This window comes from Phoenix dactylifera, chromosome 11, assembly GCF_051530095.1.
Source record: "Phoenix dactylifera cultivar Ajwa chromosome 11, Ajwa_hap1_PhDact_Kaust_v1.1, whole genome shotgun sequence".
Taxonomy (NCBI): domain Eukaryota; kingdom Viridiplantae; phylum Streptophyta; class Magnoliopsida; order Arecales; family Arecaceae; genus Phoenix; species Phoenix dactylifera.
The window spans coordinates 2,694,063-2,715,006 of NC_143200.1; the positions used below are offsets into that span (position 1 = coordinate 2,694,063).

The 20,944-nt window shown below is 35.8% G+C and overlaps 1 protein-coding gene across 3 annotated transcripts in view; it reads right to left on the reverse strand.

Moving 5' to 3' along the window:
- The window catches only part of LOC103713620 (Zincin-like metalloproteases family protein), a 46,282-nt gene extending 26,633 nt beyond the window's left edge, over positions 1 to 19,649 (reverse strand). The window contains exons 1-6 of one of the 3 annotated variants that reach the window (XR_005512587.3): positions 19,418 to 19,624; positions 14,499 to 14,620; positions 13,543 to 13,706; positions 12,708 to 12,798; positions 7,327 to 7,506; positions 265 to 345 (exon numbers count right to left, since the gene is read on the reverse strand). Coding sequence is in view for 2 of the 3 variants with exons in the window: in XM_039128349.2 (XP_038984277.2) it covers positions 265 to 345; positions 7,327 to 7,506; positions 12,708 to 12,798; positions 13,543 to 13,706; positions 14,499 to 14,620; positions 19,418 to 19,538 (759 nt within the window). In the remaining variant the exon portion in view is untranslated. Of the gene's footprint in view, positions 1 to 264; positions 346 to 7,326; positions 7,507 to 12,707; positions 12,799 to 13,542; positions 13,707 to 14,498; positions 14,621 to 19,417 lie in introns of all 3 variants that reach the window. The other 2 variants (XM_039128349.2, XM_088706390.2) reach the window with 2 other exon arrangements.
- Positions 19,650 to 20,944: the final 1,295 nt, after the last annotated feature.

The following is a 20,944-nucleotide window of genomic DNA, read 5'->3' on the forward strand; positions in this document are numbered from 1 at the left end:
GGAAATAACCATAAAGCCAAGGAGGTATGCTATTAGAAAAGGAGTCAATATGTGATTTCTGGACACTGCAGCAAGTAACCAGAACAACAATCTAGGAAAATGATAATGCACTTACTTTGTAGGCCATAATAAGATCAATCAATGGCATCACATGATCTTATAATTATGTAATCCAAAGTAACATATCTAGTCAAAAATTGCAGATCTAAAACGGAGAACACTGTGAGATACCAAAAGGAACAGCACTTAAACTTAAAATGTTACCTTACAGTGCTCAAGTATTGGAGTAACATGATAACTTTTCAAGAAAACCTTCAGTTTTGCGCTATCAGTTTTTTCTAGACTCTGAATAAGAAAATAATAAATAAATGATAGAAAATATAAAGAAAGATAACTTTATCAAATGATAGACAATACATGCATGAAAAATGAAAATGAAGAATAAATAGAAGATTAAGTTGACACTATAAGAATAAGTATGTTCATTTGCAACAATTGGCAGAAGGTTCAAAAAACAGAAGATATATGAATATATAATATATCTAACAGCCTATTTCCTGATCTGCTGCAGACTGCAGTTCTAGACATTGATTTATACTTCTTATAACAAACAATGAAATATGATACAGCAATATCAAACTAAGAAACATAAGAGCTATAAAATTAAGAAACTTCGCCTATGTTCTGTACATAGCCATTCTCAAAACCAGATAAAGGAGAATTATAGTAGGTTGACGGCCAGCATATAACTACAGTCATACTAAAGATTCGCCGTCTTAGTACCAGTACCATGCTGGTAAAGTGTCGGTACTTTTGGTACGGGGCAATATATATCGGTACGGTGAACCATGGTCATATCCTATGAATATGAATCCAACTAAGAAAACCATTGGGGCGTCCCCTACTAGCGACACACTACATTGAATGCCGGGTAAAGTAGAAAGTGAGCAAGGATTAACTAGGGCATTCCTCAAGAGCGACATGCCATCTTAGCGCCCAAATGTAATAGGAAGTAGGCAAAAGTATGAACACTTTAATGGATAGATGTAGGTAAAGAAGTTAGTCCAAGAAAGTATGATACGATTAGTAACTTGAAATATAGGATAGTTGACAGGGGATTTGATGGAACTAATAAATACAATAATTAGGAGGAGAATTTACATAGGTTGCCTCCAAGAGACTAAGTGAATCACAGAAAATGCAAAGGAAGCTAATAAGATGGGTTCATACTAGGAAAGATAGGAATAAAAATACAGTAGAAATTTTGCAAATAAGAGTTTAGATATTAAGAGAGTAGGAGATAGAATAATCTTGATAAAATTAGTGTTGGGACAAGAGTCTATTAATATCATCGTGGTTATGCTCCTTTAAGTAGGATCGGATGATGCTACAAACCAATGCTTTTGGGTGGACATAGATAGACTTCAAGACATTTTTAGTAGAGAAGAAATATTTAAGGAAAAGCATATGAATAGGTATATGAGAAAATATAATGTAGGTTTTGAAAGGGTGCATGGACGTTATGATTTTGGGGATAGAAATAAGGAAGAAAAGACTATATTGGAGTTTGCAATAGCAAATGACCTAGAATTAAATAACACTTGCTTTAAAAAGAAAGGTTCTCATCATTTGCTAACTTTTACAAGTGGGTATAATATTAGTCAAATAGATTGCACAGTTATACCAAGTGATAGTTTAACTAGCCAACATAGAGTGGTAGTTTTTGTTGTGTGTATTATGAAATGAAAGAGAATGAATAAAAAAAAGGAATTGGGACTAGGTAGTGGAATTTGCAAGGAGAGAAACAAATAGCTTCTAACGATAGAATGTTGAAGGAAAGAAAATGGGATTTAGATGAGGAAATCAATACTAGGTGGGAAGAGAGAGCTAATAATATCAAGAAAGTGGCTACAGAGATATTAGGAGAACCAAAAGGAAAAGGGTCATTCAGTAAGGAAACTTCGTGATGAAATGAGAAAGCTCGGTTGGGGATTAAGGCTAAAAGAGAGTACAATAGAAGACAAACTAAATATAGGAATAGACAAGTATATGAAAGCTATAAGATGGCAAAGAAGGAAGTTAAGAAAGGGATACGAGAGGTTAGATTCAAAAAGTATGAAGAGTTATATCGCAAGCTCAAAATGAAGCATGGCAAAAAAGATATCTATAAGATTGTGAGACTAAGAGAGAAAAATTAAAGACTTGACTCAGGTTGATTGCATCAAAGATGAAAACCAAAAAGATTTGGTCAAGGAGAACAAGATCAAAGAAAGATGGAGGAGTTAGTTTGATAACCTATTCAATGAAAGCCATGTAAATAATTTAGGATGCCTTATTGTTTCTATTAAGGATAGAAATGTCAAGTATACATGTAGAATTAGAGTTTCTAAGATAAGAAGTAAAAATCTGAAAAGAGGAAAACTAGTTGGACCTAACAGAAGCGCTAATGAGGTTTGGGAGCAAGGTTTAAAGTCTTAAGTACCAATACCAGTATGGACCAGTAGGGTACTATTCACACTACTGGTGCCACCACAGTAAAGGTGAGATATAGTACCAAGTTAGTAGATTCAGTATAATATGTTACCAAGAGGTATACCAACAATAGTATCTTATAGCTATAGAACAGTACACAAATCAATAGAGTATGTCACCTCAATCTAACCTTGGAAATTTGTTTCCAAGTATTGAATCTTGGTAATTCTGCTAGGTGACGCTCCCTACCTTTCCCTCAAAAAGAAAGGGTCTTAAGCACCAACTCAATTACTGTTTCTCTCATGACTACTAATACCAGTATAATTAATATAAAAGATGACGATAGAGAATCATGAGCTCTAATTACAAGCCACAGTGATCCATACAAAGGGCAGAAAGAATTTTGTTACTAGCAGAAGCGTGAAACATCAGCATGTTGACAGTTGTAGACACCTCGACTTTTGACATTCTACTAAAGACTTAACAAGTGTCAACTTATGTCATACACCTTAATTCCAATGTATGACTCCTTAAAATGACATATCATTTATGTATTCCCATAGTCAAGTTGCATTTTGTATTTTTTGGGTAAAAAAGGAAAATTTGCATTTTGTTATTTGGGTCGAAAGACCTTTGCCGTCCAAATGGTATGGGAAAGAGTCCCAAGGACTCTAGCACATGAAGGGCAAAGCCCTTTTCAACTCCTAATTATTGACTCCCCATACTAAACAGTAATGTCGCTATCACCCAAAATGTCTTCATCGATGTTATTTTTAACTGGAAACCTGGAGATAACTATCGAGAATGAATCCAATCAATTTTATGAAATGAGAATCACAAACAAAGACTAAAGTATCGAACTTAAAGCTGGTGTTAAAGATTACAAGTTGACTTATCATACTCCAAACTACGAAACCAAAGATATTGATATCTTGGCAGCATTCCATATCTCGTTCATTCACAATAAAAATATATATATATATATATATTTTGGGGGGGGGGGGGGGGGGCACATAATTTTTGTAGAGGGAAACTTTCACTAATCGAGTCACAAATATCTAACATTTTTAGTTTTGGATCTTCCAAAGGGAAACTTTCATGAGTCGAGTCATAGATATCTAACATTTTTAGTTTTGGATCTTCCAAAGGAAAACTTTCACCAATCGAGTCACAGGTATCTAACATTTTTAGTTTTGGATCTTCCAAACGATTCCCTCAGTAGATCCGGACCAATTTTTTTCTGATCCTTTAATACTCTTCATAAAAAAGAGTGAGTTTTGAAACCAAACTAATCCTTGGGAAGATAGATGGGGTGATTCAGGTGAGGTCCGATGTAGATCTAACTTTCTATTCACTCGAGAGATCCAAGCATCCAAATTTATGAATAGGAGATCTTGTGCGAGTATATACCGGACCTAAATTATCAACAAGTACCCCAAAGGTCTCCTTCCAGTAGGGCTCGAGCCATCAGTGAGATACCACCTCCGAAGAGCTAGAATTCTAACCTTGTTTCAGGACCTAGAGGCCAAGTATTTTAGATCCAATGTCACAATTAGTACAAATTTATGATACAAGTATAAGTTGCACTCAATGTGTATAAACCTGCCCCACAAATGTATTGGAAATGATACCTTGGGACAGATGCAAAGCTAAGCAAATTGTTTCTACACCAAGAACCAAGGACCGTGTAGGTTGTAAGAGATGTGAATCCGCTTGCCCAACAGATTTTTTAAGTGTCCTTGTTTATTTATGGCATAAAACAACTCACAACAAGGGTCTATCTTATTGATAAAAAAAGGTTCATAGATTTTGCATATAATTGAAATGTGTGAATATGGCAATATCTTTCATGAATTATTAAAACCCATTGATTCACACTTCTCCAAGATCTTTACTTGATGAGTTTTCATCGCCTATCACAAGCAAGAACCAAAGAAATGGCAGAACTAGATACATATAAAATCTATATTTCATACATATCTCCATATTTCATCATCATTGATTAGCAAGAAGAATATTCGGCTCTTCAAGAATGTGCCATTTTGGAGATTCTGACAATTTGTTTAATCAAATACAAATTGTGACCCAGACCTCGCAGATATTTCGATTCCAGCCAATAATGATATTATAGCTTCAATCTAATTGATTCTTGACAAATTAGTATCCGCATTTTGTGAGGGTCATTCTAGAACAACGGAGAAGTAAGAATACTTCGGTTTGGTTATTAATAATAGGTATTGGATATCTAGAATATTTTAGAACATTTCTATTACATCCCAAGACAAAAAAAAATTGAATAATGCGACATGAAGAGGACTACTATGTCACTACTTTTTTTTTTTTTGAGAACCACTTAAGGTTCCAACTAAAACTAAAAAACGAAATAATTTTCTATTATCTCAATTGAAGTAGTGAGCCTCCTTCGTCTGGGTTGAACTATGGCTTTCAAATTAAGTTCAGGGCTGCCAAAGGGAATGGCAATGCCATAACGCAAAAAGGAAGGGACCAGAATATGTTAGTATCGAATATTTGTACAGCATTTGGCCTATTGTCCAGCGTACTTTTAGACAAATCTTATCTAAATAAGTCAATCCTCTATTTTTCATGAATTTTCTTTCTTTAGTCCAACATCAAGTATTCAAGCATAAAGAACCCCTAAGAACCTCTTATAAATACTCCTTCATCCCCAACTCCAAGACATCAAACAATTGCATTCCAAAGTAGTAGCTTAGGGCAATAAGTGCAAGAGAAGTGAAGGATCACCCGACAAAGGTGAATAAAATTTAAAAGTTCTTTGATTTGGATGCCTAGCAAAGAACAAGGTGTCAACAAGACGAAGAAAACTACAGCCATGGGATTTGGCATCTCAAGGAAGTTTCTCCTCTTTATGTAGATAGGTTTTTATTAGTCTTTAGTGTCTTTTTTGCATAGCAGTTAGCTTCTATTCATAGCATAGCATCTTGCCCCCCTAGTTTTTCCTTTAGAGGTTTTAATAGGAAAGCAATAATGGAGTATCACTCCTTTTCCTTCCAATCTCATGGAAAGTGTCTCTAGTTTAGTTCTATCTCTAAATTCCTACTTAAATTAGTTGCTAGACCTTCATAGATCTAGAAAGGTAAGGTTATAGTTTGACAATCTCTCATATAGTGAAGTGCCTTAGATAGGGTAAATTGTAATTCTAAATGAGAATCAATCAAATTCAAAAACGACCCAGTCCAAGTAATACATGCATCATATAATGATACGTTTATATATAATCTAAAATTCTAAATTATTACAAATATCTCCTTTAGATTAAGGTAAAGCGGTGGGTGCTATCCTATGTAATAAAGGAAAGAACTAGCTACTAAGAAATCCTCCAATGAGTTCTTCCCAAACCATCAAGGCGGATCAAGCCTTTTTCATGGTGAGAACTTAATTACTAGAGGCATGTTACGTGCTGGTATGTGGAACCAGGAGGCAAGTTAGGTGCTGATATGTGGAACCAGGGTTCTTGAAAAAATAGTATTAAAACACTTAGGAAGCAAGTCCTGTCCATGTTTCGGTGCACCACCCTAAATGAAAGCTTCCTGCTCTTAGTTACCAAAAGCGCGTGGGCGCGGGTACGAGGATGCGGGTCTCTTAAGAAAATTGGTAAAAAAACACTTAGAAAGCCAGTGTGGGGACGAGCGTCCAATGAGATCCAGAAGCAGGTGCACCATCCTAAATGGAAAATTCCAGCTAGCAACGGTGAGAAGGTACACCCACTGAACCACCAACAATCCACTGCCCATCAATGAATCCACTATGGACAAATGATAAGAGCACTCTCTAAGGGGCAATATATATTTCATTGTCCCCATCCTTGGAACAAGGAAAACCTAACCTTATCTCTTAAACAAACCTTTCCCAGCATCCACATGGATCGCCCAACCATCCCCACCAGCCTCATGGCCAACTTGCCATTGCCAAATGATAAGAGCCCCCTGAAATACTCTCCCTTTACTGTCCCTAAAGTTGGAACGAGAAAACACCATCCATTCAGTTTTCATGATCTTTGTTCCTCAACATTTTTCCATGACCACAACCTAATAAGATGTAGCATGCCTTTTACTCCAACTCCATCTCCCAATTTTCCAACTCTTCCACCCACCTTTCTTCAACACCCAATGACCACCAGGACAATCGTGAGAGGTTGAGATCTTTGGGCTTAGGGATCTCGCAAGAACCCCAATCACCAAACTCACCCTTATTCTCTCCCATGAGGTCCAGCAAACCAGGCTATGAGAGTGGACAACCGATCTTTAGTGCTTAACAAAACCAACCTGAGTTGCCATGTTATTGAAACATTGGATTGTTAGAACAGATTGAAATAATCCAAATTCTTCGGTTGATGGATCAATTCAAGAACACCCCCTAGATGGACTGAAATTTTATCCATGCATAAGCCTTCAAGGATACAACTATGTAGACAAATATACATGACAAACAAATTAATACTTAGCCAATGTGCATAGATGCATACAATACTTTTCTGGTCATCTTAAATCACCACATCATGCAACACACCTATACTAGTATTAACTGTATCATATTTGCTAAAGAAGCATACAATTATACACTTCAAAGAAACATACTTACAATTGATATATGCTTTTGAAGCAACAAGCATGTTATGCCATGCAACTGTTTTTTTAATTACTTCCATCCAATCCATGTAACCCAAAACACATATTCTATTACCAGTATAAAGAGAAAGTTTGGCAGAACAATCTGATTATGAATGATGCACAAGGAAAACAAATGTGAAGCTAATAGATATGGAATGAATAGCAAAATGAACTCCACAAGATGATAGAATGTCTGAAAGCTAACCTCGATGAACTGGGGAGGCATCCCAGCTAGCTCTGGCTCACTAAAGGGAATGAAACTATTATCACCATTTAGGTTTTGAATATACCGCAAACTTAGTTCATCTATTTGTGATCTTAATTTCTCCATTTCCTTCCTCTTGCTCATAGTCAGGTTAACACCATTCCGTTCAAATTCTCTAACCTGTCACTGGACAACGTAGAATCAGTATGAAAATTATAAATATGAGCCTATTGCTGACATCAGATAACCGAAAATAGAAAAAGATGCCAGCATATATCATTTGATTATCAAGAATGATTTCTGTCCTTGTATCTACAATGAATTCTTAGAGCTAAAGAACACTGTTGAGTTACATCAATGAACATATACTAGTTATGAACTCAAAAATGCAAAAGAACAAATATTAATAGCCAACAACTGAACAACCTTTGTTAGGTCAAATGCTGGTAATGAGTGGCAATAGCACACAAAATAAATAAAGAAGTCCAGCGAAATGCTCTTAAAGGACAGCCTGACTTTTAAGCTACCAAAAGTATGACTCACACTCCAATCCTTAAATCACGACAAAAAGCTCTGGAATATTAAATGTTTCTCTATCCTAGAAGATATTGGACACTATAAGAAAAGCGTAGACAAGTTAATAGTCCCCCTACACATCAATGATGGCATGCAGCTACTGAAAAGTGTGATAAGTGAAGCAAAGTGATGGAGCAATGGAGGTAGCAAAGAATCTAGAAAAGTTATATAGTTAACAAGCTGAGGAGCATTGATAAACTAGCTACTAGAAGCAATGTTTTAAATGTCGGTACCCAAGTTCCAGAAAACCGGTACTGCAAACTGTACCAGTACAATACTGATTTGGTATCGTATGGTTGGTATGAAATAGTATGCATCTCATACCATGTTATCAACATTTTTTTCTCATTCCAAACCACAATACCGACTGGGTGATACAAGTCAAAAATGGATGGCACAGGACGGTTCAACTCGGTTCGGGCCTCATGATAGCATCAGCCATAGGAATTGATGTCCATTAAGGCAAGCACGACCTATGTTGGGGGTGTTGCAATAGATAGTTGCAAAATGCAGCTAACATGGGTATACCATAGTGGCCAAGAAGTTAGCTGTCATGATATATGAAGACTGACATTTCAAGTGCTAAATCAACTAAATCTAGCTTTGTTTGAACCAAGAAGGTATAAATTTGTTGAAAAACCATGCATCTATATTCCCTTAACATAAATAATTACTTCTATGTAAGAAAAACCATATTCTTTATGCTTCAGTCAAAAAACCAAAAAAATCTAAATTAATGGATTGAACCTTAAGTTGAGCATTTTTCCTACCTCCAAATGCAAGATTGAAAATCAAATTTAATCAAGCATGAGCTTAGGATAATTTCAAGAAGCGGGAATAAACCAACATTTCAAGACGAAATACAAAGATGTGGTAGCTTTTACTAACTTTAAATATATATGCACATGCACAGATACATACAAACAAACATATACACAGAAATGCACATATAAACACATCATATACAATTACATGAAAATATGCATATACGCCCAAGTAACTACTCTATGGCACAATGCCCATTTACACACTGTTATAGGACTGGACTAGAGCTTATTTCTACAACTTGCTATGTCCATATCCTGCCCACTAATAACCCCAACCATAAGCAAGTAGTGCATGAAACCACCAATTTCCTAACAACCACCCCAAGTTATAGCATGTATGACATAATACAAATCATTACTTTTCATTCTTTTAAAAGCAACAGATTTCTCCATGCAACTATATAGACAACTAGGGGATAATAGATTTAGGTATTAACCAAGGTCCGCCAAATCGGTACTGGAACCCATACTGGTCAGCCGACGGTACAGTACGGATCTATATTGTATCGTTCCGGTCCGTTTTGGACTTTTTTTTATTTTCAAATTTTGAACTGAAGTTGATATATGGTTTGCCAACTTCAATTCAAAATTCAAAAATTAAAAAAAAATGTAGAGACTAGTTCGTTCCCTTTTTCATAGAGAGGGAAAGGAAGGGGGAGAGGGAGGAAGAGAGGGAGGAAGGTAGAGGGCCGCCTCAGCCAACCCTAACCCAAGCACACACAAGCGAGAGAAAGAAAAAGGGAGGGAGCGAGGGGGTAGGAAGAGGGAGGGACCTACCATCGGTGGGAGGGCGGACCATCGGGAGGGGGGCGCAATGCTCGCAAGCAGGAGGCGCCCACTCGCGCTCTTTTTCGAGCCAGAGGGGTGCTCTCTCGCTTACTCTTAATGTTTATGAGCCAAGGGAGGAGCGCATTGAATATATAGTCGGAATCATGCCGGTCCCCGACCGGTCCGATTTGGCACAATTTGGCATGCCTTGGTGTTAACTCTAAAGACTAATGTGCCACATGCTTTAATCAAATATTTGTGAAAAACATGCATTTCCACATTGTAGCAATCATAAGATGGCATCTATCTGGCCATTCACCAATTTTCAAGGAATGATATAAAGGACTATAAATCAGCATAGGCAACTTGCGTATAAAGACAGTCTAATCAGGCCCATTTTAAAAAGCTAAAAAGACTAGCTGGATGGCAAAATGATTATACTCTTAGATCCAAATAGAAAGAATACAACTAAACTCGGCATGTATGTGGATAATATTGTTGTCACTAGAATTCATCACGTTCTCAACCCCTTCTGAGCCGCTCTCACTTATTGACGCATTAGTCTTTCCAGATTGTAGAGGCATATTCATATGAAGTTATCCCAATAGGAATGTGCATATGTAGGTCAATCAGTTCCTTGCTTGCCTTACCCTTACTCTTCTTCGCATCTCGAAAGAGAAATCGCCTTTGAAACGATAAGCGCTACGCCCCTCGTTGCCTAATAGTTCTTGCTTCCTTAATCAATTACCTGCTGCTCTCGTTGCTGCTTTCCACTAATGGTATTCAAGAGTTGGATAAAGTTTCACTCTCGATAGCAAGGCTGGGGGAAGATCGAAACTTCTAAGGGATTCACCTCCTTCCGGATTCCTTCTAGCGCTTAAGGTGCGTAGCGGATTGATTAAGAGATGGGGCCGGTGTTGGGATACCTTTGAAGATGACTCTGAGTATAGGAAGGAAGAGGTTGGGGCTTTCTTTCTTTTCTCTCCTGTTTAGGAAGATAGCAGGCATCAAGACGAAGAGAGAAATTCCTCTGAATCAAAAAGGAAGGCTAGCGGTCAGATCTATCGAACGAATCCCCGTGCGGGAAAGAAAGCGAGAATCAGAATGACTGTGCCATTCTTTCCCATCACTCTGATTATCAGTCTTAGATGCACCAAAAAAGGCTCGAGCGAGAAGGCCTATCTTTAAGCTAAAAAAAGATGAGTTCCTGTGGTCTAAGCCCTCAAGTGTCATCGGCCTTCGGGATATAGAAACCTTCTTTCACTTTATTCAATTCAAAGAAGCCTCAAGGCGACATGGTTAGCAAGACAGTCAAGTAGGCAAGTTTGGGGTTTTCCTGCTTATAATTCAATTAGCAATAAGGGGTGTATTTTCCACCTGTGCCTGGTGAATTTCTTGCTGTCCCGGAAAGGGCCTATATAGGTACATATCTTTCCATGGTAAGGTCTTCCCCTCCAGCCAGTTCTTGAACATCTAAGCCAGCAGCTGGGGCTAGAACAAGGAAACAGCTTTGACTCTCCCCCAGCTTTCTTGGAGAACAAATTTAAATCAAAAGGTCCAACAAAATATTCCCTTGGAAAGGAGGTAGTTTTCTAGATGGGAAACACAGGTTGGTCAACAGAATTATCATCTGAAACAATGGACTGAGGACAGCAAAAATCAGTCAGATCTGCAAATACTAGTACTATAAATTTCACTCAAACATTGAGAGGATAATTTAGAAAAGAATTCTTGGATATTGGTATTTTGGATCCAGATAGATATAGACACTTATAATATGGATTTGACTAGAATTAGTAGTTAGTATGGTTATGGGAATGATTGAAACATACATTCTCCTTGCATATAACCTGATATGTACACTAGCGTCTACATAGGGAATTGCACATTCATTGTTGACCATACAGATAGTTAATCCGTTGTTGCCCTGTAAGGTATAATCCTCGACTGGTGGCACACCTCAGTACAAACTAGAAAAAATTTAAAAAAATATACCAAACGTATGTGGTCAGTATGTCTTGATACTATTCGATACGGTGTCATACAGGCCAATTTCGCCCAATACTAATGTGTACAGGCCCCTGCTCTACCAGCTCATGGCAGGGCGCAGTACGCAATAATGGGTCTGAGGTGGATACAAATAAGACTTCAACACTTGGTTAGTTGAAGTAAAAAAAAAAAACATTTATAAATAGATGAATCGCAGAAGTTGAATAAAAGGTCAATGGTGAAACCTTTTAAATTATTTTGAAAGAATGGGTTTCATGTTGAAATGTTATAGAACTTTTGCACCGAGACAATGTTAATTTTGTTAAACATGATGGTATCCTCCAAGACAACTAGGTGAGATGCTTCAGCCTGGACTCAGAAACACCAGTGAAACTCATTGTTCCAGAGGATCAACATACCAAAAACATTTTATACCAGGACACAACTGCAACAACCAATGTTCTGGAGTATGAACATATCATATGCAGATGGGACCTAAGAGAATTATACATCTATAGTAAAGATTATGCCAAAAAATCAAGTTCGTCTATGGTTTCTGTAAATCAATTAAAAATTTTCGCTCTTAAGTATTACTAGTTTACATTTATATAACCGGGAAAAAAGAAGCAAATCTAAGTAAACATATCCAATTCCATTTTCCTCCCTTCATATACAAACAGCTTCTTGACATCTAACACCCTTACAGAGCAAGCAACCTTATTTTAAATGACGGGTACTTACTTTAATTGTATAATATTAATATTCATATAAAGAAAGAAATTTATTATTATTCTGCCAATGTATATCCAAAGATTCAAATTATACAGGAAGATCATAGACAATTACAAATCAAATTAAAAAGAGGATACATAAAAAATGAAACAGTTGTTTCATATTGCGCTCAGCAATGATAGTGAACTTTGACAAGATACCATAAGAAGATTCACAATCACAACAACAATCAACTATACTTGTCACATCTACATAGGAATTTGTTATATATGTTCTTGTTTTCCTTGCAAAAGCTATTGTAGGCAAATTAATCAAAACAAAAAAATACTGACAGTTCATAAAATGACTTGGTAAAAAGATAAATTGGATAGATATCCCATCTCTTAAAAGATAAAATTAAGTGATCCATCCTTTAAATATGACAGGTAAGTATACAGCATTGTATTTAGCTAGCAAAAGTATCATAAGGATTTGTCAGAAATTCTATACCAAGCATTGAATGTATCTTTTTGCTTCAGAGCCTAGCCATTCCCCTCTATCAGCAAATGCCTTGACAGCATGATATACATCCTCACGCTTTCTGGTCACCTTGCATGAAACAATAAAGATCTATACCATAGGTGCAACCAAAACAAATTCAGAAAACTGAGCTCCTGACTAGCAGAAGTTTCTAAAGAATAGAATTCTTACTTTTCTGGCAAGGAAAGCCAACATATTTAGTTTAGAAATTTAGAACACAATTTTAGATGCATGAATATGTAATGAGTTATTTATTATGATTTTTATTTTGTTTCATCCAGACAACTCAGAGGCCTTCTTTGTTATATTGTTCCAAACCTTTATTTAAGAAAAAAACATGTATATCAAAAATAACAGTAAAGAGTTATAAATACAACAAGGCATATAGATTGCATGACAAGAAATTTACTATTAGCATTTTTTTAATACAGAACTTATTATTCCAAATCCATAACAGAATAAGTAAACATAAAGCAAAAGTTCATATATCATACAATGTTTACTGCAATCATGTGAGAGTGACACAACCTAAGCCCAAGTTAGATCACAAAGATTGTAGAAAAATAATGGGCAGTCAGTCTCTAGGAAAAATGACATTGCATACAGAGGGAAATAGTAAGACATAACGGGTTGGCCTACACAAAAATGATGAATGACAAAACATGTAGCTACTCTAGTATAATGTCTAGAAACATGTGAGGCAGCATAGGAGGGCCCAATCCCTTAAAGCATGACTGACAAGCTGAGGCATACTAAGAATTAATTCATGCAGATAGGTAAAAAAGAAGAGGGTAAAATACTGGACCTGCACATCAGAAAGTGTAAATCTAATCGCTTCTCAGCTTCAGTACTGGCTTTGCGAACATCACTTGAAGTAGACACCATTCTTGGAAACACACAGGATTGCACCAAAGGAAATAGGTAAGTTTCTAGTTCTGCCAAAGGTGAGATAACATTTGCATATGTAACCTGCACGAGATATTGTTTAGAAAATAAAAAGTATCATTAGAAGCTTATTTTGCATGCATAATTATCAACAATGTTTTCAAAGGTAGACTGGGCATGGAATTGGAAACTAGTCTCCAAGCAGCCCACTCATTCCCCAATCTGATGGTCAACGATTTGTTTGGATGCAAGTTATCATGTTTGCATACATATCATTAAAGATTATACATGTACAAATCAACATCAAGGCATGAAATTATTAACATATGGAAAAGAAACTTTTAGCTGATTATGCATAAACTTCACCAAGGAGAACTCTAAAGTGATTCTGGTAATCAACCTTCATAGGAATGAATGGAGCCAGAATTTAGACAGCCAAACCACATGGTTTAAATAATTTTCAAGTCCTAAGTTGACCCCGCTGGAGTCTAGCCTGTCAAATATGCACATGAAGAGAGCCCATTCCATAGGGTTCATATTTCAAGCTTGGGCTTACGCATCAGATATGGCTCAAGAATACCACTTATCACAAAAAGGCCATCTAGAATGCACTCTAATAGATAATTACAGTTCAAAATAGTACATCAAGTGAAAAAAAAAACCTTGTCATAAGTAAAGGCATAGGATAAAATATATTGCAGCAACATGGAAGGAATTTAAAATACAAAAAGATGAACAATTAATTTCTCCACATGATTAAAACAAACTCACAAAAAGGAATAATGACTTATGAAGAATGGATTTCAAAATTCTGGAAAGGTCACTACATTGCATATGATTACCAGCATGAAAAAAATATTTAAACCAAGCACATACTTTCTCAAGGGGAACTGAAGCAACTAAATCATGAATTTCTTTTGATTTAGAAATGATTTGGTCACTTAATCTGTGAATTTCAGATGCAGAAAGATTGACTCGGACCCTTGATCCCAGAACATCTGCCATAATACAAAACAAAAGGAATCATTATGATTTATATAACCAGAAGAACCATATCAGCCCAAAATTTTCAAATGTCAAACAAGTATTAAAACTGACACTAAAAATATTAAATTAATATCACATAGCATAGGTTGACTTAGAGCATCTTTTATAAAGAATAAACTGGACTCTCCCACACTGCAGGTTAAAACACTGAATATTGAACTAGAGCAGCACAAAAAATTCAGCCATTGCAAACCCAATTTTCTTCATTTCACTTTACCACATAATCAATTAATAATGTCAGATATGACATAACAATCCATCATCTGGTGGTCACTATTCCAATATATTGTCATGCACAATAAATAAGTTGATAAATCATTTATCTTCTTCATATACAGGAAGTACAGTGATGAGCAAGAAGGTGTGCTTCACAGATTATTACAGACTAGTTCAAAAGTGAAATTTGCAGAGAAAAGGCATCAAAATTGACCAGCATCTATCTCAGAATTAGTAAGACTATAGAACTATGGATCTTATAGACTATAGTACACATTTGTGTTTTTGATGTGATATTTCATATGAGGGCTTCCCTTGAAAATCATGTTCTCTTAAGCAAAATTGGCAAATGGTGTCTCCCCACCTTTAGTTCTACAAAGCTTATTTAACTAACCCAATTTTTTTGATTAAAAGTATCTAACAGGGAAATAAGTTGATTTGATTTGATAATGCAGTAATATGATAATATTGTGGTCCATAACTCGTGATTCATGGGCATAACCTTGTGCAAGCCCTATTACTCACCAAAGTTCATGACAAGAGGCCTCGAGTGTAATAGCCCTCTTGAACTTAGACACATATATATAGATATATGGATGTGTGTAAAATTGAAATATAAACCTTCTATCAATGTACTAAGTGCTGAACGGTACTGAAATATGTGATATACTAGGGTGAAAGTAGATCGGATAATATCCGTTTGAATCGGTTTTCGTATCCGAAACTATCCGGATATAGATAGAAATTTGAGCATCTGACTAATATCCGCATCCGTATCCACAACCGTCAAAGACAAATGGAAATGGATATGGATAGACAACTATCCGACCTGTATCCGTATCCATTTAAAATAAATATGGATATAAATTTTTGCATCCGACTAACATCCGTATCCATATTTGTATTTGTCAAATAAAACAATTATGGATATGGACATACTAGTATCCAATCCATTTTCAGCCCTATAATATACCTTAAGGACTAATCTATAAGACTTATATACCTGACTTTTGGATTTTAAGAAATAGCTTAGTATTCTAAAGTTGAAATCTTGACCCGATGCTAAAAATTTGAAGTTTGAACTAAAACTGAGCAACCAACTTCTACTCCTGAAGGAATTTTTGTTGAACTTGAATGGGTAGTACTTCCTTATTTATATGTAATATCTTAAACAAATGGAAATAGTAATAAAAATAAATAGAGGCAGGGGGACAAGCTAAGAGAGAGGACAGAAAAGGAAGGAGAGTGAGAAGAGGAAGAAGAGGGAGAAGGAGGAACTTGGACAGGGTCTTGAGGATTCTATTGGCCTCATAAGGTAAGTGACTATCCTCCTTGTCTTAGAATTTAAAACATGGTGTTTTTTAAACCTTAAAAATTAGGTTTTGAGATAAACTGAAATATGAAAACACGATAGTTTTCAAAACCAGCAATTTCAAAATTGTAAATAAAACGTTCTATGTAACTTTGGATTTAAACTGGTTGATGTTTCTGTTTCATATGAGTGTGCATTGTTTTGTATTCCTAAACTAAATCATCTTTTACAAAAGCTATGATTTCCCTCTTAAGTAATCTTTCCATGTCTTGAATTATGTCTTGTGTTCTTGAAGGAATGTTTTCTTTTGAATAGCCAATTCTATACCAAATAGTCGTTCTAAAATTATATAAAACACCAATCAGTTTTTAAAGTTTAGGATTTCTTCGTCTTTCAAATTTTGATTCGGTCTAGAGTTCATATGTTGCTTCAAAGGTTTTAAATCTTGAAATTATTTCAAACCTAGGATTTTCTTTTTTGAGTTCTGAGCTCTTCAAATCGGCATCAGTTTTAAAATTCTTTCATGATTCAAAACCTGCAATTTGTTGCAAAGACTTTTGACTTGTTCTGCTTTGGAATTTAGGTTCTCCATACAAGTCTTGTGCCTTACCTCGTTAACATTCTCACCAACTGTAAACCCATCATCATAGAACCCAAAATCAGCAGTCCTAATTATTGTAAAACGCACAAAAATGAAATCTTGAAACAAAAACATAATGCCATCTTGAAGTTCTTGGAAAAACCCACAAGTAAACTTATGATACTCCAAAATCCCATACATAAGCAGGGATTCTAACATCAATGAAACCTTGCAAAACTGAAAATAAAAATGCACGCATTCTCCAAGAAACAAACGGAAAAAGATGTATAAATATAGAAAGGATGATGGTATAGATTTCAAGAAAGGAAAGGATAGAGCACCTCTCTTTTCCTAAACAAAATCATCTTTTACAAAAGCTATAATTTCCCTCTAAAGTAATCTTTCCATGTCTTGAATTATGTCTTGTGTTCTTGAAGGAATGTTTTCTTTTGAATGGCCAATTCTAAACCTAATAGTAAAGATAAAGATTACTTATTACAAATTTTTTAGTCCCTTCGTTCCCGTCTGAGAGACTGCTTTACCGAGTAAATCCTTCTAATGACCCATTTATCTACGGCACTGATGGATTAGGATCAAAGTCTGCATTGAAACCCTTACAAACTAATGGGTGTAAACAAATAGCGCAGAAAAAAATACAATTAGATCAGCTCTTCATAGACAAACTTGGGATTTGCGATCCCAGGTAAGATCGGTTCAGGATCATGGGATCCTTTTATATCAGATAGGAAGGGCTGTTGGGCACGTTCCACTCGAAAATATACTTCCACTATTGAGAGAATTGTGGTTGGTAAGAAGATTGGGATCTCGTGTTGTTATTTCAGTTAGGCTGAGCCGACTCACTTTTTAAAGAAAGAAAACTACCTATCATTCAGTTCCGCAGAAGCAGAAAGTGTTTGAACATTGACTATTCGACATATAGTTCCTCGAACCGCATTTTCTAAACGAACAAGAGCCAATCTGAATTGATCCTGTAACAGGTCTGCTACAGAACGAATACGTTTATTTTTCAAGTGATTCATATCGTCAAGTGTACCCATTCCAAATTTCATTCCGATCAAATGATCCGCAGCAGCCAATACATCTCGTGGTAACAAAAATTTATGCCTCGTACGTAGTATAAATCAGAACTGAAAACTCTTTTATACCCGGAAAAAACTTTTATTCATTCCCTTGATTTGGCTATTCATTCTAGCAACAATCGTCAAACACGGCATAGCAACAGCGGCTAGCTACTTCCTTAAGTTAGAAGCAGAGGTAGGACTAGTCTGGGTTCCTTAGAAGGAGGTGACCTGCACCAAGGCCAATGAGGAACCTCACAGGCATAGCCTCTCACTAAACAGACCTTTCTGAGCAGCTTTCACTCTCATAGCAAAGCAAGAAGCAATGCTTATGGTACAGTACTCTACGAGAGGAATGCAATGGGATGGATGGTAGAGGGCTGCCTGCGCCGAGTTTTTCAACAAGCCTTACAAGGAGCTCTAGGCACTCTGAATAGTTGTTTGAATAGTGAGTTACATTTCCGTACGATCCGTGCTAATATTGGCTTTAAGAGGCAGATTAGGGACCGGTAAAAGCAGGATTCAATCTAAATGAACAATGTTGAGCTGTATGTCCTTGCTTAAAAAAAAATTTACAGGTAGTAATGGTCATACCTCTTCCCATGGGAGTAGTTGATGAAGTAGAAGACCAATTGGATAGAAAAGGAGAGGAAAAAGATTTGTTGATTGGACTCCCCTGTTTCCTTTGTTTGCGGGATATATATATTTTTCTTACTGTAATTATATACATAATACATACCCCGTTCTGACCATATTGCACTATGTATCATTTGATAACCCCCAAAATGAAATAGGTCCCGCCTCTGGTTCAAGTAGAAATGTAAATGGAAGAATTGGGTAAGAGACAGAAGTAGAGATAAGAAGACGGAAGCTAGTACGAGAGGAGTGCCCTTTTTTGATGGAAAGCGCCGGAAAGGATACCGTGTGTGCTCCCTGCCCTGAGACAACCCCTTACTTTGTCTTTTTGACTGAAACAGTTTTAAAACTATATAAAACACCAATCAGTTTTTAAAGTTTACGATTTCTTCGTCTTTCAAATTTCGATTCAGTCTAAAGTTTGTATGTTGCTTCAAAGGTTTTAAATCTTGAAATTATTTCAAACCTAGGATTTTCTTTTTTGAGTTCTGAGCTCTTCAAATCAGCATCATTTTTAGAATTCTTTCATGATTCAAAACCTGCAATTTGTTGCAAAGACTTTTGACTTGTTCTGCTTTGGACATTAGGTTCTCCATACAATTCTTGTGCCTTATCGTTAGCATTCTCACCAACTGTAAACCCATCATCGTAGAACCCAAAACCAGCAGCCCTAATTATTGTAAAACGCACAAAAATGAAATCTTGAAACAAAAACATAATGCCATCTTGAAGTTCTTAGAAAAACCCACAAGTAAACTTATAATACTCCAAAATCCCATACATAAGCAGGGAATCTAACATCAATCAAACCTTGCAAAACTGAAAATAAAAAATGCACGCATTCTCCAAGAAACAAACGGAAAGAGATGTATAAATATGAGAAAGGATGATGGGATAGATTTCAAGAAAGGGAAGAATAGAGCACCTATCTTCTTCCTCGATTTCTGCGCCTTGATGGCTGAGATGAGGAGATTTAGGCCGACGGCCACGAGCGCCGCGGCACCCGTGAACGCGAGTATCCTCCTCTCTCTCTTCCCCTTGGCCATCCGTAAGGATCAACCCTTCGAGCCAGAAGAGAGAGTGAAGGAATGGAGATGGAAGGGTCGGAGAGCGAACAGAAGGCCCGGAAGGGCTTCAAAAGCCCCCCGGATGCGAACTTTTAGATTGGATTCGACCGTTCGTTTGTAAGTGAACGGCTGGATTTTTTTTCTTTTGACTGAAAAGCCCTGCTCCGGTTGTATTATTACGGCCCGCCGGATTTTACAAAGAAGGGAAGCGTTCGGTTACGGCACCAGAAACGGCACCATCTTCTGCACCCCCACCCAGGAGTGGTCGAGATTTTCCGGCCCCACCATGTAGTTGCAGCTCACTGCTTCTACAAGGCGTAACGCGTGTAACCTAATTAATAAAGAGGTTCGGCCAAATCAAGTATGTAATGACGTGTTCTCCCGATCCCTCTCTTTCCCCCAAAATTTTTTTTTTTCTTTATTTTTTTATAAAAACAGTAATTCATATAACTCTTAAAATAAGCAAATTCTTTTTTATTTTTAGGCGATCTCTGGATTGTGTTAGCGGGTTGTTGGCCTCCATGGACATCTCTACTTCACAAAATTTTTGTTGCTTGTTAAGTAATTAGTTTTAATAATAATGGGGCAAAAAGTTATAGTAACATTGATTTAGATAAGTATAAAATTTATCTATTTTAGCTAGATAATATATTCAAGCATCAATTATATTTATATTAATCATATAAATATCATTAGTATGTATATAATTGATATTTAATATTGATAATAATAATATACTTTATTATCTATCACTTGATTATACTCATTTATAACAGATCTATTAATAAGTAGTCATTGGAGGCTTAGATCTAAAAGCAAATGACAACTATTATTATATAAAAGATATATTTATATTATAACATTTTTAAATATTATAATAACTATTATTATAGTTATATAATAATAATAATAAATAATTATAGTACTTTTTAATCACCTTTTACATGATAATAGCACTTGTCATTGACATCGAAACCAACTATTATGACCTTAAATAATGTGTTTACAAGATATTCATTTGTCATACATATGAAATTTATTTATCAAGATTGAAGGTATTAAAATTTTATAAATCTATTAAGAGCAAAATAAAAAAATGATGTATATGACTAGTTCCAATCAGGAGTAAGGAGTTTGATGAATAATCAGTTATTTTAGATATACAGTAGAGTGAACTGTATTAAATAAAATCCTATTTATTATTCAAAATAAAGAATCATATCAATGATATTATTAAATAGTCTAAAATAAAGAATTGTACCTCTAATTGTATTAATAACTGATGTTCGCATGGCAAACTCTATACAAATTGAATCTTTATTTTAGTTATATATGATAGATATTAGATTATTATATCGACACTTTAGATATCAACTGAAATGATA